Raw genomic sequence first — 18580 nt, 5'->3', positions numbered from 1 at the left:
TAAAATCTCCGACCCTGGCCGGCATCGAACTCAGGTCCATTCGGTTAGCAACCTGCTGTGCTGATACCACCGCTACCGTGTCGGACAGCATTGTGGTATCGGAAAATTGCAATTGCTTAGGAGGGTATGAAGTGCGCAGGCTGATGTCTTGCAGATACCGTTGAACTTCGTCTTGCAGGTAAGGCCAGATATCGGTACAGAGTTTGTAATTTTTATCGGCTTTCGACCAATATTTATTGTGTCTTAGAAACGTCACCAATGCCGTTAAATGATACGTTGTGACATTTTCTACACCTCTAAGGCTGCGGCCTGAATTAGGCTAGTTTTAAAGCTCTAGAGGATTTTGTTCCGAAAAACAGGATGGGGTTTTTCGGTGGCGAAAGCGAAAAGCAGAACGGAATTACACTTAATTCACAACGGGAAGTTTCCGCACAGCGGAGAGACTGTTAAGTTCAATGCTCTACTTTACGTTGGCTTTGAATTAAATGCTTATTGAAAGCAGTGAATGCCCTTTTCTAACACAGACAACACAATTCCGTTTGTGAGAACATGGTGACGAACATTCAGGCCGTCCACACGCGGAGCTACTCGAGAGCAACTTGCTTCTGACGCGAGTTGGCAACGGGTCGCTATGCGGCGTTGCCGGACTGGGAACGCCAGCGGCAGAGGGGGGGTGTCATTGCCTGTGTGATTCAGTGGAATGCCGCACACAGCGCTAGCAACTAGGAACCCGTTCGTAACCAGTTCCGGCTGACTCAGCGTGGCGGTCGCGAGTGACTGCAGTTGCGAAACATCCAGTGCATGTTAACGATGGCGAGTGAACAAGTTTTCAATATTAAATTCGTGGCGGAAATAGAAAAGCGTCCTGAATTGTACGATTATACGCGAAGCGAGTACTCAAGAAAGGACATCACGGAAAAAGCGTGGACTGAAGTCTCGGAACAAGTTGGAATGACAGGTAAATCAGTTTTGTTTGATTAATCAAAAGTTAACGTCACCAAAGTGACATAAGCTTGTGATGTACATTCGTTTTTACTTAAACTGCAGTCCTCTCGAAGGAGATTACAAATGCTGATTACAAATTACTCCAGCGCAACTGAAGACCTCGGCTGTGAACAGTGGTAAAAAACAGTCGATGAGAAAAAGGTTCTGCATATAGACCACGGTATGTGATGTGCTTTATTCTTATTCGTTGGTAGTTTCATTGTTGAATCCTGCCTAGTCGTCGAATTTGGGGTGTCTAGGAAATCTGTTGCCTCGTATCGCTAGACAAACAATTAAAATAAATCGTATTAATGAATTTTATTACAAAAGGAAATGATTACAATACTTACCTTTGCATTTACGCAGATGTGTTGCAAGCAAAGGGCGACAGACAAAATAAGCAAGATTCTTCAGTATAGACAATGCTACATAGTAGAAGCGAAATCACTGGTCTTGATGCTATTCACGAACTGGGCCGCGGCCAGTTGGGTGTGGCGCTTAAGTCCGCATAGAGGCCGCTGCTGGCGCGTTGTCGTACTGGAGATGGGCCGATCAGCGTGCAATTGGCTGACAACTTCTTCACAACCCTCTCTGTTCTCTCCTTACGCGTGGCGTGCAGCGCTTGACTTTACGCCGTAGATAAACCGAGAAATGACAGTTCTGTTCCTAATTTCTAATTCTCACTAATAACAACTTTGTGTTTAGGGTAAGTGCGGGGGGCGGGATACAGCCCTGTTTTTCTGATATTGTGGTCAATGTGGGGTATATTTTCCTGCGATTTCTAACTGACGTAATAGACTGAGTTGTTATCAGTAACCCATCCAAATTCCAGCTCTCTCTGATTATTAACTACCGAGAACTTAACAATTTACCGAAAATAAAAATTCCGGTGTTTTACCCCACAAAATGGGGTAAAGCACCGCACTGTGTGTCTTCGGCTCGTTAGAGATAAACATGGATGACTGCATTATAAACACACATGAAATAACACTTTATAATATTAGTGTAGCCAAGTTACCCTACAGATTGTTGAACTGAAATGTTTCGTAAATTTGAACATGATGCCATGGGCAGCAGATTAATGAAGTTTTGTGAGTGGGGCCGGTTGCCTAGAAGAGAAGGAAGACCCAGGGGTCCTCCCCTTGAAACTTGAAGAAGAAAAACCTCAAAAACTACCGTTTTAAGCTGTTTTGGTAATTAAAAATCAAACAGTTGCAAAAACGTGTTTCACACATAGAGACTGGCTGGTACCCTACATGCCTTACGAGTACAGCATTTCTTCTTGGCGAAGTTATATATATATATATGAGAGAGAGACATCTCTCTAACGACACCAACTGAGTTTCGCGCTAATTGTACGTCAGAGCGCTTAGACAATTTCAAAGAATGTTTGCAACAAGGGGCTCGTTCGACATTGTTACATGCTTCCTGACCGCTCCCACAACCTCGGAACTCATGACAGAGCATTCATCTGTTGCAATACCAATGCATTTACTGAGATTAAGACTTTTCATAGTGTTTAGCACAGTTTTACCTATTCTCTTCATCCACTTTATCTTTGTCACAAATATTGGCATCTTTGTCACCTTCAAAAGGCCCCTGTTGATCACTGTCACTTTCAGAAATGGAAATCTTTGTTTACTTTACGTTTTTTTGTGAACTTTGAGTGTTTGTTTGCATAGTTTTTTTTTCTCGCGGATTGGTAAATGTATCTCAGAAAAATTGGCATCTGAGTTTTGTGACTTGTATCAGTGGTCTCATCAAACCCAATATTGTAGAATCAGTTTTCTTGGGTTCTGTGCTGTATTTGCGGAATTTTGCATTCAATTAAATTATTTTGTACAGTTTTACTAAGGAATGTACCTCTTTTGCTGTTAGAGCTATATTGTGCCGCTAATTCAGTATCTCCACACTCCTTGACACAAAATTTCATCAGTTCTTTGAAGTTACCTTTATTTTATATTCTGGGATGTTTTGAGAAAACACAACCATCATCGCGATGCCCTCTAAAAGGCATGTTTTACCACCCAAGAAATATAACGTTTCGCAAAGAAAATTACAACTATTTTCGGTTTAGATTTGCTCTTTTCAATGTGTATGTGTCCACTTGATATTCAATGGATTTTTCAGGGTTTTTGTAAGAATTCAAAAAGTCTTTAGCACAAAGCTTGCTAATAGTACAGGGTTTTGCTGTTGTATTCCAAGTTCTAATAACATAGAGAATTTTGTTAGGGGTACGATCACTAGTATGTTTAGGTTCATTCCTCTTTGGTGGCCACCCTTAAGAGGAGGCGCAAAATAAGGACATACCGGGTGATCCAAAAGTCAGTATAAATTTGAAAACTTAATAAACCACGGAATAATGTAGATAGAGAGGTAATGCTTGGAATGACGTGGGGTTTTATTAGAACCAAAATGCATGATGGCGCTCCACCCCATATTGCTAGGCGCGTGAAGATCTCTTGCGCGCTTCGTTTGGTGATGATCGTGTGCTCAGCCGCCAGTTTCGTCATGCTTGGCCTCGCAGGTCCCCAGACCTTTGGGGTTACCTGAAGTCGCAAGTGTATCGTGATCGACCGACATCTCCAGGGATGCTGAAAGACAACATCCGACGCCAATGCCTCACCATAACTCCAGACATGCTTTACAGTGCTGTTCACAACATTATTCCTCGACTACAGCTATTGTTGATAAATGATGGTGGACATATTGAGAATTTCCTGTAAAGAACATCGTCTTTGCTTTCACTTACTTTGTTATGCTAATTATTGCTATTCTGATCAGATGAAGCGCCATCTGTCGGACATTTTTTGAACTTTTGCATTTTTTTTTTTTTTTTTTTTTTTTTTTTGTTCTAACAAAACCTCATGTCATACCCAGCATGTGTGTCAATTTGTACCTCTCTATCTACATTATTCCGTGATTTATTCATTTTTCAAATTTATACTGACTTTTTGATCACCCAGTATTTTACAAAATTTCCCTTGTTTTGATGGTGACAAAGTTAACCATGATTTGTATTTATCTAAGTGCTCTTTTTGCAAATATATTTTTTCAGTCCTCCCTCTTTGGTTGCGATTGTTGTTGTTGTTGTGGTCTTCAGTCCTGAGACTGGTTTGATGCAGATCTCCATGCTACTCTATCCTGTGCAAGCTTTTTCATCTCCCAGTACCTACTGCAACCTACATCCTTCTGAATCTGCTTAGTGTATTCATCTCTTGGTCTCCCTCTACGATTTTTACCCTCCACGCTGCCCTCCAGTACTAAATTGGTGATCCCTTGATGCCTCATAACATGTCCTACCAACCGATCCCTTCTTCTGGTCAAGTTGTGCCACAAACTTCTCTTCTCCCCAATCCTATTCAATACTTCCTCATTAGTTATGTGATCTACCCATCTAATCTTCAGCATTCTTCTGTAGCACCACATTTCGAAAGCTTCTATTCTCGTCCAAACTATTTATCGTCCATGTTTCACTTGCATACATGGCTACACTCCATACGAATACTTTCAGAAATGACTTCCTGACACTTAAATCAATACTGGATGTTAACAAATTTCTCTTCTTCAGAAACGCTTTCCTTGCCATTGCCAGCCTACATTTTATATCCTCTCTATTTCGACCATCATCAGTTATTTTGCTCCCCAAATAGCAAAACTCCTTTACTACTTTAAGTGCCTCATTTCCTAATCTAATTCCCTCAGCATCACCCGACTTAATTAGACTACATTCCATTATCCTTGTTTTGCTTTTGTTGATGTTCATCTTACATCCTCCTTTCAAGACACTGTCCATTCCATTCAACTGCTCTTCCAAGTCCTTTGCTGTCTCTGACAGAATTACAATGTCATCGGCGAACCTCAAAGTTTTTATTTCTTCTCCATGAATTTTAATACCTACTCCGAATTTTTCTTTTGTTTCCTTTACTGCTTGCTCAATATACAGATTGAACAACATCGAGGAGAGGCTACAACCCTGTCTTACTCCCTTCCCAACCACTGCTTCCCTTTCATGTACCTCGACTCTTATACCTGCCATCTGGTTTCTGTACAAATTGTAAATAGCCTTTCGCTCCCTGTATTTTACCCCTGCCACCTTTAGAATTTGAAAGAGAGTATTCCAATCAACATTGTCAAAAGCTTTCTCTAAGTCTATAAATGCTAGAAACGTAGGTTTGCCTTTCCTTAATCTTTCTTCTAAGATAAGTCGTAAGGTCAGTATTGCCTCACGTGTTCCAGTGTTTCTACGGAATCCAAACTGATCTTCCCCGAGGTTGGCTTCTACTAGTTTTTCCATTCGTCTGTAAAGAATTCGTGTTAGTATTCTGCAGCTGTGACTTATTAAACTGATAGTTCGGTAATTTTCGGTAATTTTCACATCTGTCAACACCTCCTTTCTTTGGGATTGGAATTATTATATTCTTCTTGAAGTCTGAGGGTATTTCGCCTGTTTCATACATCTTGCTCACCAGATGGTAGAGTTTTGTCAGGACTGGCTCTCCCACGGCCGTCAGTAGTTCCAATGGAATATTGTCTACTCCGGGGGCCTTGTTTCGACTCAGGTCTTTCAGTGCTCTGTCAAACTCTTCACACAGTATCATATCTCCCATTTCATCTTCATCTAAATCCTCTTCCATTTCCATAATATTGTCCTCAAGTACATCGCCCTTGTATAGACCCTCTATACACTCCTTCCACCTTTCTGCTTTCCCTTCTTTGCTTAGAACTGGGTTTCCATCTGAGCTCTTGATATTTATACAAGTCGTTCTCTTATCTCCAAAGGTCTCTTTAATTTTCCTGTAGGCGGTATCTATCTTACCCCTAGTGAGATAGGCCTCTACATCCTTACATTTGTCCTATAGCCATCCCTGCTTAGCTATTTTGCATTTCCTGTCGATCTCATTTTTGAGACGTTTGTATTCCTTTTTGCCTGTTTCACTTACTGCATTTTTATATTTTCTCCTTTCATCAATTAAATTCAATATTTCTTCTGTTACCCAAGGATTTCTACTAGCCCTCGTTTTTTTACCTACTTGATCCTCTGCTGCCTTCACTACTTCATCCCTCAAAGCTACCCATTCTTCTTCTACTGTATTTCTTTCCCCCATTCCTGTCAATTGCTCCCTTATGCTCTCCCTGAATCTCTGTACAACCTCTGGTTCTTTTAGTTTATCCAGGTCCCATCTCCTTAAGTTCCCACCTTTTTGCAGTTTCTTCAGTTTTAATCTACAGGTCATAACCAATAGATTGTGGTCAGAGTCCACATCTGCCCCTGGAAATGTCTTACAATTTAAAACCTGGTTCCTAAATCTCTGTCTTACCATTATATAATCTATCTGATACCTTTTAGTATCTCCAGGGTTCTTCCATGTATACAACCTTCTTTCATGATTCTTAAACCAAGTGTTAGTTATGATTATGTTGTGCTCTGTGCAAAATTCTACCAGGCGGCTTCCTCTTTCATTTCTTAGCCCCAATCCATATTCACCTACTATGTTTCCTTCTCTCCCTTTTCCTACACTCGAATTCCAGTCACCCATGACTATTAAATTTTCGTCTCCCTTCACAATCTGAATAATTTCTTTCATTTCATCATACATTTCTTCAATTTCTTCGTCATCTGCAGAGCTACTTGGCATATAAACTTGTACTACTGTAGTTGGTGTGGGCTTCGTATCTATCTTGGCCACAATAATGCGTTCACTATGCTGTTTGTAGTAGCTTACCCGCATTCCTATTTTCCTATTCATTATTAAACCTACTCCTGCATTACCCCTATTTGATTTTGTGTTTATAACCCTGTAGTCACCTGACCAGAAGTCTTGTTCCTCCTGCCACCGAACTTCACTAATTCCCACTATATCTAACTTCAACCTATCCATTTCCCTTTTTAAATTTTCTAACCTACCTGCCCGATTAAGGGATCTGACATTCCACGCTCCGATTGTGATTAGAGTATGGAAATTTATGTTCATGCGGAGGTTCCCACTAATCTCGAAGTATCTTGGCAAGTACTCTTTCTCAAGACCTAGTCCCAATATGTAGACCAATGTCGGTTTCATAATTAATGCTTGACGCTGAAATGTAATATGTAGATAATAACGTTGAAGAGCAGCTTAACTTTGGCGAAAATTACAAAAATTACCATTTGATTTTAATTTAGTTTCAGCTCTGCGGGAGGGGGGGAGGCAATCGCACCCGCCATCCTTTAATCCGCCCTTTGATGCTTAAAAATACTTGTACAAAAAAGTAGTTTCTACTCCACGAAAGAAGGATTAGAAGGATAACCTGAAAGAGTTCGGTTACTCTGGCTAAGCCATCTAGGTACCTAGCAAATAGTGTTTTTTGTTATGTCCCCCGATTCTTCCATGAAGTCCGAAGCTCTTTTTCTGATTCTCACTCAAGAATAATCAACTGGCTACTTGATCTGTTTCCTTCCTTTCTTTGTTTCTATAACACGCTCTTCCCTTTCTTTGTCACGTCTTTTCTTCTCAGTAGCAATTTTTTCTTTTCCCATGCGTTCTTCTTCCATCCGTTCTTTATTGGCTACCGACGTTAGAAGCACAGATTTAAATATTTTCCCAGAAAGTTTGTCCAAAATATTTATTTTAGACGGCGGAATTACATCTTCAGATGAGATACTCTCAAGCAATGTGTGTTGAATTTCATCTTTTGCAGGGGTTATCATTGAAGAATAGTTGGAGCTGCGAGGATTTTACACTGAAACACCTGCAAGAATTTGTCCCATTTCGCCATTTTCTGGCAGATGTACGGCTGTTGATTTTGGGGACCAGCTGGCACAATTATTTCCAAGCGAAAGTGAAGCATGCAGTAGTGTGAACCTGCGATTCGTTGATTCTCCTTTTCAACTCCTGCATTAGACAGCGTCCGAGTAAAACACCCGAAAAGTTACATGTAAGTAGTATAAAACAGAGTTATCTCATTTTCTCTCCTGTGGAGCGACCTGCAGGGACGAACTTATATGGAACAATAAGACAAACCTTCCGCCTGGTGGCCATCTCGTGAATCAATGGCATTCGGTTAAAAAACTCCGTGCGGGTTTTTATCCCACACGGGGCTTTACCCGCACCCACACTATGTAAACAGTGGTAACTGCCAAAAACGCGACTGCCAGTAGTGATAAATTTCTACAAAACCAAAGATGATGTGGATAACTACGATTCAAATAAAGATCCTGAATATGTTCGTGAACGCAAAGTTGTTGCTAATAAGGTGAATGTCAGTAATTATTTAAGTAAGATAACAATGTTACATTGCATCCCGTGTTATAGGGTTCGTGACAGTGTGAAGGCAAAAGGGTTCAAATGGCTCTGAGCACTATGGGACTTAACAGCGTGACCGCTGCGGTCGCAGGTTCGAATCCTGCCTCGGGCATGGATGTGTGTGATGTCCTTAGGTTAGTTAGGTTTAAGTAGTTCTAAGTTCTAGGGGACTGATGACCTCAGTAGTTAAGTCCCATAGTGCTCAGAGCCATTTGAACCATTTTTTTGGACTTAACACCTGAGGTCATCAGTCCCCTAGAACTTAAAACTACTTAAACCCAACTAACCTAAGGACATCACACACATCCATGCCCGATGCAGGATCAGAACCTGCGACCGTAGCGGTCGCGCGGTTCCAGACTATAGCGCTCAGCCACACCGGCCGGCCAGTGTGATGGCAGAAATGACAAAGGCCACCCTTAATATTGCTTACGTGATGTAGTAAGGCGACAATAAATTAATTTTATATTGCGCTGAACCAGATTAATTCTTGAGGTTGTTATGCTTTATTATTGAAAACAAAGGTAATGCAAATCTTAGTAAACTACAACAGTTCGAATTTTTTAAATGTTGATTTTTGAGAGGTTTCACAATATTGTTTCGTTAATTCGGCTAACACCTTAACAGTAGTAAGTCATTGCTAACCCATGTTAAGCACACTCAGTTTGTAGGAAAACAATGTTAACTATTGACGTATTTTAAGGATAAAACTGAAGCCAGAATTTGCGGTTTTAAAAATACGTCGTTACTACAGAAATACTTGAAAACATTGACTTATCCGAATATAATAATTATGATGGATGAACCTGAAAGATTTATGAACTTTCATTGAAACTTTACTGCGCAGTTTGTCGGAACAGCTAACTCGTCCCTTAAGCCGGGGACGGGGCAGCTAACGTTGACGCGGACGTGGACGGGACATCCAACCTCACGCGAGAGAGCGCCGCCGACACACGGGACGAGCTGTTTAAATGTGATTTGCGTTCCCAGCGCTCTACAGCGTCCGCTGTCGGTTTTATTTGGATCACAAACTACGCAGCTAATTTACAAAAACAGATGCGCGTAAAACGGCTGCGTAACTCTGTTCGTCATGCGAAGAGGATTCTGAGCACATCGATGGCTTTAACAGCGTATTACTGGTAGAGGAATTCTATAATGCTGTTCAACGGTCTGAGATACACATTAGCAGAAGTTTTTCGTTTAGTTAACTGAATTTTGTCCCATTTTCGGTTTTAAATTGAATAGAGTTAAGGTATAGTGTCTAATGTCAGTTTGCGCATGCATAACATCCATATTTTCGCTGTTTTTATTTTGTTATTTTACAAGTCTAGTTCCGTAGGACCAAACTGAGGAGCAAATCTCCAAGGTCATGGAACGTGTCAGGACATGAAATTACAACATAAAAGTAATAACATATAAAATAAAATGTTCACGAACCCAAAAACTGACAAGCCATAAGTTCATGTAAACGCAATCAGCAATACAACACAGGAATCAGCTTAATTTTGCAAGGAACTCCTCAACAGAGTAGAAGTGACCCAAGAGGAAAATCTTCAGTTTCGATTTGAAAGCGTGTGGATTTCTGCTAAGATTGTTGAATTTTTGTTGTAGCTTATTGAAAATGGATGCAGCAGTATACTGCACACCTTTCTGCACAAGAGTCAAGGAAGTGCGATCCAAATGCTGATTGGATTTCTGCCAAGTATTAACAGAGTGAAAGCTGCTAATCCTTGGGAGTAAGCTGGTATTGTTAACAAGAAACGACAGTGGAGAATATATATATTGAGAGGCCAATGTTAGAATACCCAGACTAATGAACAGGGGTCGCCAAGGTGTTCGCAATGACTACCAACACTATGAAATAATGCACTTCATAACATAGATTTGAAGACTGAGATTCGTTTCGTATTTTCGTTCGAATGGCAGAGGAAATTTTTTCGAACCTACTTATGATCATTGAAAAATATATTTACTGGCAAGATACAAACGTGAGCCAGTCCATAAAGCCAGAGATAGGTACACTGAAGAGCCAAAGAAACTGTTACACCTGGCTAATATCGTGTAAGTCCCCGAGAGCACTCAGAAGTGCCGCAACACGACGTGGCATGGATTCGACTAATGTCTGAAGTAGTGCTAGAGGGAATTGACACCAGGGATCCTGAAGGGCTGTCCATAAATCTGCAAGAGTAAGAGAGGGTGGAAATCTCTTTTGAACAGCACGTTGCATGGCATCCCTGATATGCTCAATAATGTTCATGTCTGGGGAGTTTGGTGGCCAACGGAAGCGCTTAAACTCAGAAGAGTGTTCCTGGAGCCACACTGTAGCAATTATGTACATATGGGGTGTCGCTGAATGGATGCAGGTGATCAGACATTACACTTACGTACGTGTCACCTGTCAGAACCATGTCTAGACGTATCAGGGGTTCCATATCACTCCAACTGCACACGTCCCACACCATTACAGAGCCTCCACGAGCTTGAACATTCCCCTGCTGACATGCAGGGTCTGTAGATTCATGGCTTTGTCTCCATACCGGTACACGCCCATCCACTCGATACAATGACATGACACTCGTCCGACCAGGCAGCATTTTTCCAGTCATCAACAGTACAATGACGGTGTAGAAGGGCCCAGGCGAGACATGAAGTTTTGTGTCGTGCAGTCAACAAGGGTACAGGAATGGGCGTTATCGCTACCTCGGAAATCCCGTGTCCCATCGTTCGTGGGCCGACTACAACACCACGCTCAAACTCACCTAAATTTTGATAACCTGCCATTGTAGCAGCAGTACCCGATCTAACAACTGTGCTGCTGCCAGACACTTGTCTTATATAGGCGTTGTCGACCGCAGCGCTGTATTCTGCCTGTTTTGCATATCTCTGTATTTGTACGCACGCCTATACCAGTTTCTTTGGCGCTTCAGTGTGTATACATATTTTACAGAATGTTTCATAAAAGTGTGTGGTCTGTGTTTACTTTCAGATATAGACCAGGAATCATCTTAAGATTTCTAGCCGCTGGGGAACATTCCATTCCAGTCGTCGACCTTTGCACCAAGAATTGCAGCAAATGCATTATTTAAAATAAATAACATCGACTTTTGAGATACTACTTCTATTAATTGAATAAGAAAGGCCTAGAATCTTCTAGAAGAAAAAATCTTGGAAGGAGGTGAACGCCAACCCGCTACCTTTCTCTTCGTAAGTCACTAGCTCACGACGTTATCATTTCCGTTACGGCTTCGACATGACAATCGAGCCCCAGTATACGTCGTACATTGCCGAAAGACTGTATCTACAAATGTCGTTATTTGATATTTAATATGCAAATTGTACCAAAAAGACGCGTTTTTTGTAAATCATCATTGTGGCGTAGCATTTAAACGGTATACCTTCATAGAACACAAGCTATAACACTAAAAACATCAGCTTTGGGAAATCGAAGTCTAATTTCCTGTCATTTTATTATAATATACCGTGTCTAAAACGACGCGTTGTCGGGAGCTCCTCAATTTTCTGGTGCTTTGAAACAGCTTGTATTCATACCACGTACTCTATGAGGAAGAAACCCCACCAAATACGATGTATACCACCATACAGCGCGAATGCTACGGTCGCAGGTTCGAATCCTGCCTCGGGCATGGATGTGTGTGATGTCCTTAGGTTAGTTAGGTTTAAGTAGTTCTAAGATCTAGGGGACTGATGACCTCAGATGTTAAGTCCCATAGTGCTCAGAGCCATTTGAACCACCATACAACGTGGCGGCTCCTGTGTTCTGCTTGAAACGTAAAACGATATTGCATCTCATTGGCCACGTTCCTCTCCACAAGGCAAAAATCTGACATGCCAGATTCTTTATTCCACGTTGTGACGCCACCAGTTCCTCATCCACTTGGGTTCTCACGCTCCGTGCTAGGACGGCTTTACTATTGTTTCCAGACGAGGTCTTCAGTTACAAAATACTAGCTCGTCGCCCGCTGTTTCGCTAGCGCAGACTGCACCTTTTGCACAGTTTTTTCCTTTAATTGGATTTTTATATTGTTCACAATTTCAAACATCTTTTACACGCTAATTAGGGCCCTAGAAGAACGATGTTTTCCGAATGTGCTTCTGAACAAAAAGCGATTCTAGTAACTGGAGTTGGCTGTCTTCGTTAATCTTGCCTTTCGAATTCTTGTGGTGATATTTCCGAAGAAACTTTTCATTCCCTATCACAAGTCTCTTTAGCAGTCGAATACTAGTTTTCATAGATTTAGCTTTAAATATGCTTTAGTGGTACTTTAACCCCTTACCGTAAAGCCCCGAGTTATCTCGTTTTCATTATTTTAATAGAAACTCAAAATTCCGAGTATATTCGGGCAACTTAAGAATAGATCATTGAAAACATAAAACCCCACTTGGATCCATTTCAGCACTGATTGTTAAGTGTTTGGCCACTAGACAGCATCTGGTCCTGCCCAGCTGTCCCATTTCGGTTGAGGTGGTTGCCACTAGATCTGGTCTTTAATGTGTGCAGCTTTGGACACTCGAAAACAAAACGCGTTCTTTCAGCCTCTCTCCTGTATTATTTTTTACGCACTGCTTTCGGAAAATAGTGATCCTGATTTGATAATGAATTTAGCAACTCAGAAAGTGAAGAAGAATATAAGTGACGGCAGTTCATCAGTCGAGTAATTGGTGCTCGCCAGTGGTACGAGATAAATACTTGCACTGAACTACAGCTAGCTCTTTTGACATTTATGTTCACAGGAAACCATTTTCAAATACATGGTTAGACTTCATAGCTACACGGGAACTAAAAAATGACTTCAGTTTCCCGGATATTTTATTCAAAGCCCAGTGCACGACTATACTCGGGATTTTATTATTGATGATTTTCAAAATTTTGTAACTCATTATTTTGAGCTTTAAAAGCTGTCTTTAAATGTCTATATGCAACGTCATTCATTATAGGGTGTTTTTCGTTAATTAAAAAAAGATTATTTCCTGGAACAATATTTGAGGAAAAAAATCGTTAACTTAACGGGTTAATAAAGATTTTTTTTTTCAAAAAAACTTTCACCCACTGTTTTACCTCCTAGTGCTTAAATTTCCAAAACTGTTGAAGCACTTTTTTTTTACTTCTGACCAAGAAACCAAATACCAATATTTGTAGTAGTAGCTTCAAAATTTTGTTACTAACGACATATTTTCAAAAAACCTTCCATCCCCTACTTCATCCCCGTAGGGGTGGAGTTACGAACAATTCCTTACTACACTATACAGTATAAGATCTACACCTGATGTTCCTATCCTTAGCGGTCTGGGCTGGGCGACGAAGAGTAAGTGAATCAGTCAAGCCCTATTTGACCCCCTTAGGGATTGAATTTCCAAAAACACTGAAGTACTTAATTTTTTGTTTCTAACTGAGAAGCCGAATACAAATTTTCTTATATTTAACTTTTAAAATACTTTCGTAATGAAATATAGTCATAAAACATTTCATCCCCTGTTTCATCCTCTTATGGGCTGAATTTCCAAAAGTACCGAAACATATGTTTTTATTATTTGTAAACGTGAAGTCAAATACCAGTTTTCATAGAGGTAGCTTTAAAAATTGCTTTAGTAGTTTTTTAATAATTACTTACTTTTTAAAAAAGCTTGCACCCACCATTTCACTCCCTTAGTGGTTGAATTTTCAAAAACTTTTTTTGTTTTTGACCATGAAACCAAATACCAGTTTCCGTTGCTCTAGCTGTAAAATTGCCTTAATAGCGACATATTTTCACATAAGTTTTCATCCCCAACTTCGTCCTCTTAGAGGCGGAATTTCTAAAAATCCCTTACTAAACGGTGCGTGCAGTATAAAATCAACACCCTCTGCGAATTTCAAGTTCCTGTCCTCACCTGTTAACGCTGGGCGATGATGAGTCAATGAATCAGTCATACCCTATTTCACCCCCTTAGGAGTTAAATTTCCAAAAACACTGAAACGCATAATTTTTTTTTTTTCTAACGGAGAAAATTTTGATAGATCCAGCTTAAAAAATGTGTTCAATAACAGATATTTTCACAAAATATTTCATCCATTATTTCACCCTATTAGGGGTTTGTACCTCCTAAACCACTGAAACACGTATTTTTTATTTGTACCAGTTTTCATACATGTAGCTTTAAAATGCTTTAGTAGTTCTTTAATAATGATTTGTTAAAAAAAAAAAGTCACCCGCTATTTCACGCCCGGGGTTCAGTTTCCAAAAACGCTGAAACATGTCTGATCGTGAAACCAAGTACCAATTTTCGAATTCTAGCTTCAAAACTGCCTTAATAGCGACATATTTTCAAAAAAATATTTCGTCCCCTATTTTACTCCCTTAGTGGCGGAATTTCGAAAACTCCCTTCTCAAAAGATGCCTACACTATAAGATCAACACTCTCTCCAACTTTCATGTTTCTGTCCTAAGGAGTGTGGGCTGAACGACAATGAGTCAGCCAGTCAGTCCGTATATTTCCAGAGGACAACCAACATGTCACTTACCAGTGTTTACTGGTCATGTCTTCGATCACAGAACACTTGCTTAGCGCCCACTACTTTGCTCGCATAGACTGCATGGTCTGCTCAATTTTTGTTTTTCTTTAGTTGAATTTTTATGTTGTTCACAAAATGCAACACGTTCTAAATTTTTCATGCTAATTGAGGCCATAGAAGCATGGCCTTTTCCGAATGTATTTCTGACCAAGAGCCAGTCGTTGAGCAGTTATTGTTCAGCTGTAATGATTATTACGTATGTTCATTTGTATTCTCGTCTAAAAACGCTCCACATTATTTTTGTAGTTTCTGCTATAACGCCCTGACTGTTCTGCAAAAGAGTCGTAGGCACTGGACTTGTATTCTGGAGGAGTGCATTTCAAATTCCCGCCTGGCCATGCTGGTCGAGGTTTTCCATGAGCTCCGAAACTCTTGATGCAAATACCAGGATGCTCCCTTTGAAAGGGCTTGGTCGATTTCCTTCCCCGTCCTTCCGCAATCCATGTTTGTACTCCGTATCTGATGACCTCATCGTCGACGGCACCTTAAATCCTAGCCTTCCTTTTTCTGCAGAAGTGAAGTGGAAAGAGGCACAAACATTCTTTCAGTTACTAAATAGCTGAAAAGAACTAAAAGAAAGCTATTAAATGCTAGTATCCTTCATTTGTAAGATATTTTACATAAATAATAATTACATGTATTTCTTTGTTTAACAACAATTGCCGGTCCTATTTTAATTTTTTTGGGATTTTTTTTTCTTTTGTTTTAGTGGGTGAATGCAAGGAAAGGTGGAAGAACTTGAGGGCTGTCTTTGTACGTCACCTGAAACCTGGCCTGGGTGATTCTGCATTCAAAAGAAAGAAACCATATTATCTGACGGAAGCAATGCAGTTTACTCTTCCATTTATTAAGTCAGTTACCGCTTCTCCAGCAAGCGTGCCCGAGATATTCAAACAAGAAAGATGTGTAAACAGTGGTAATAGCGACAATGAAGACAGTGGCACTGGACAAAAGTCGCCATCTCCAGCGTCACTTCGTCCTTCACAATCAACACCCTCACCGCTGCTTCTTCCAATTACACCAGTTGTGAATCTTCAAGAACAGAGAACGTCGAGTGAACAACACGCTGCTTCTAAAGATGTCGTACGACACGACACAGTTGACAACTCTTTTGCGGAATATCTAGGAGGCAAGAGAGCAAAACTCGCTACGACTAAACAGAGCAGCGGTCCCAGTCCGAGAAGTGAGGCTTTGAAAATGTTTTTATTAAGTATGCTGCCAGATCTCGAGTCAATGACCGATGTTCAAGTGCGTAAGTTTAAAAGAAGGTGTCTTGAAACTATCGATGACATACTTACGTCACCGTCCTACCCTCCTTCTACCCCCGCATCCAGAACTGCAATTTCATCACTCTCGTCCTCTAATTCAGATAATTCGTCCATACCTCTTAACGTGCCTTCAAATAGTTCCCAAGATGAATCAGATGCAACCAAACAAACATGAGGATGTTATGAAGCGATTCGCAATGCAGCTACCGATGTCCATGAACCTTAGTTTGCTACGAGACAACAGTGAAGGACCATGAGAAATGTGCAACACGCATATGTGAAACATGCTTTCTTTTATGATTTCTTTTTGTAAAATAAATTTGATCTTTGTTACCTAAGAGTTATTAGTACTGTTTCCTCAGCATTCAATAAAAGTTCTTTCATATTTTTAATTTTGTTGTCGAATGACAGACAATACACAGCGTAAATTACCTAAAACTTGCACTGCAAGTATTGCGGAAATGGAAAGTGCTATTGACGGGGGGATTTTCACGTAATGGATTGGTAATCAGGGACTCGTAATGTTAGCCAGTCAACAAACTGTAATAATAAGAAATTTTTGTGTGCAAACATGCACTTTAAAAAAAAATAGAACTGTGACTATTGACATTAACAAACTAATAGTATGGTAAATTAGAATGTCAATGACGTTTGTTGTAGGATTCTAGTGCGAGTCATTTACGAGATACCGTAGTTTGAAAAGTTTCGACACCGATTATTGTTTGAGGCATTCAGCTCGTGCAGTTGCTAGGTACTACACTGTGCTTGTGTGCTCCTTGAGTGCATTGCGACTTGCTAGTCAGTTACTGTGTGACAGTACAAGTAGTAGGTCGGGCGTGGACAATGGGATTTACCAACACGAGAGGCTGGAACTTCATCGCCTAGAACAGGCATTAGACTTGATGATTTGGGGACAACTCGAACCAGATCATAGTCCATCTCCTAGCCACCAACACCCAGATGTATTAGATATTGTTATCACCAAAGGATTCGGAACTTACCCTCAACCGGTCATTATAAATGATTTATCATCGAACCACGACCCCACTCTGGCAACACTTCCGAGAATGGACCACCCACAGTCCCAAACAATACGCCAAGAAAATAATTCGGCGCAATTTAAAAGATTTTGAAGCCATTTTGACTATTTTTCAACCGTGACTGTCTCAAGAAATATGTAAAGATTTTTTAAATTACCGCTATCAGTTGTTTGTCAACTATTGTATTACTTATATATTTAGCGACATGTTTCGAGGGTTAAACCTTATCTTCAGGCTAAATGGTATTACAAAAACAACTTTACAATTAGGTCATACTGATGTTACATAGTCTTTTCGTAAATATTGTGATCATCTTCGTTCTTATGGCGTGGCAGTCTCGTTGTGATGCGTTGCGGTGTTTTCATTTCCGTGGCTCTCTTGGTCACTGTTCACAAATTGTCACTAACATAGCAGTAACTTGGAAACACGATCACAAACAGTTCTGTAGTGCAGTGGACAAGATCTCGTCCACCAGTGACTGTCCTGTTTGTTGCCTTCTTTTCATTTCTCTTTTATTATTGTGAGAGTCCTGCAGAGTTGAAACTCTTCGAACTGATTGACAAAAGATAGGTTTCTTAAAAGGGAACAAGCAAGGTTGTAAGCTTGTTAGTCCTGGACTGAGTTTCAACCTCAGGTAGCCGACACAGCACTCACATCCCCCATCCCCTGTAGTCTAGGTGGTTTATAAGGATGGCTAACCTCTGGAAAAACAACATTGTTCGAAGAATCCTTTTAGACAGAAAATAATCTAGATAGATATCGCTTTCCAGAGGTCAGTGTGAGAACCATGGTTCAGCGGCCACACTATGGGATGACGTTCCGTTTAAATTTTTGAAACAAGCATTTCCGTTGTGCAAATGCATGCTCTTGAGGTGATGTCCATTAATAAAATATTCGCAGGTTTCAAGCCAAGTCAAGTGGTTAACTGCCCACGAGCTTTTGGCAGAGATCTCCTTTGGCATTGTCAAGTCGTGTGATTGCCGCTGCCGCGCTTATATAGCCGAGCCGCCGTCAGTGTCGTCATTAGCGCCTAGCCCCGCACCATATATGGCAATGTTTTGATGGCGCGACCGCCATACTCGCTTTGATTCACTAATCACAGGATCCTGGGCTGTACTCAAACGGTCGTCGTTGGAAGAGTTATTAGAAACCTCCTCCCTCAGGCACCCAGGCTATCCACGTTCTACAGTCTGCCAGAGGTGTGTAGAAGGATAAACCTTTAAGGTCTGTAGTGAACACCATCGGTTCGCCGACCTGTATATTTGCAAAACATTTGGCCAGCTTCCTCTTGACGCACGTTGGACATTGTGAACATCATATAAAAATACGACGAACTTCATCAATCGAATTAATCGTCTACACCTCGGTGAAGGGAATATTATGGTCAGTTTTGATGTGGTGCCCCTATTCACATGTGTGCCCATCACAGACTCT

The 18580-nt window shown here is 40.7% G+C and overlaps 1 protein-coding gene across 1 annotated transcript; it reads left to right on the top strand.

Annotated features, from left to right (window-relative positions):
• Nucleotides 1–760: 760 nt before the first annotated feature.
• Nucleotides 761–16498, top strand: LOC124596119. The gene is made up of 2 exons (XM_047135134.1): nucleotides 761–958; nucleotides 15548–16498. The coding sequence occupies exons 1-2, from the start codon at nucleotides 802–804 to the stop codon at nucleotides 16279–16281; spliced, it is 891 nt and encodes a 296-aa protein (XP_046991090.1). The 5' UTR covers nucleotides 761–801; the 3' UTR covers nucleotides 16282–16498.
• The last annotated feature ends 2082 nt before the right edge of the window (nucleotides 16499–18580 follow it).

Source organism: Schistocerca americana, chromosome 2 (genome assembly GCF_021461395.2).
Source record: "Schistocerca americana isolate TAMUIC-IGC-003095 chromosome 2, iqSchAmer2.1, whole genome shotgun sequence".
NCBI classification, from domain to species: domain Eukaryota; kingdom Metazoa; phylum Arthropoda; class Insecta; order Orthoptera; family Acrididae; genus Schistocerca; species Schistocerca americana.
This window is presented reverse-complemented; position numbering and strand designations above follow the sequence as displayed.

What these genes read in the sequence shown, in the direction of transcription:
- LOC124596119 (XM_047135134.1), top strand. Translation starts at nt 802, where the DNA reads ATGTTAACGATGGCGAGTGAACAAGTTTTCAATATTAAATTCGTGGCG. An exon ending in GGAACAAGTTGGAATGACAG is followed by an intron (nt 959 to 15,547) that starts GTAAATCAGTTT and finishes CTTTTGTTTTAG; the next exon opens with TGGGTGAATGCAAGGAAAGG.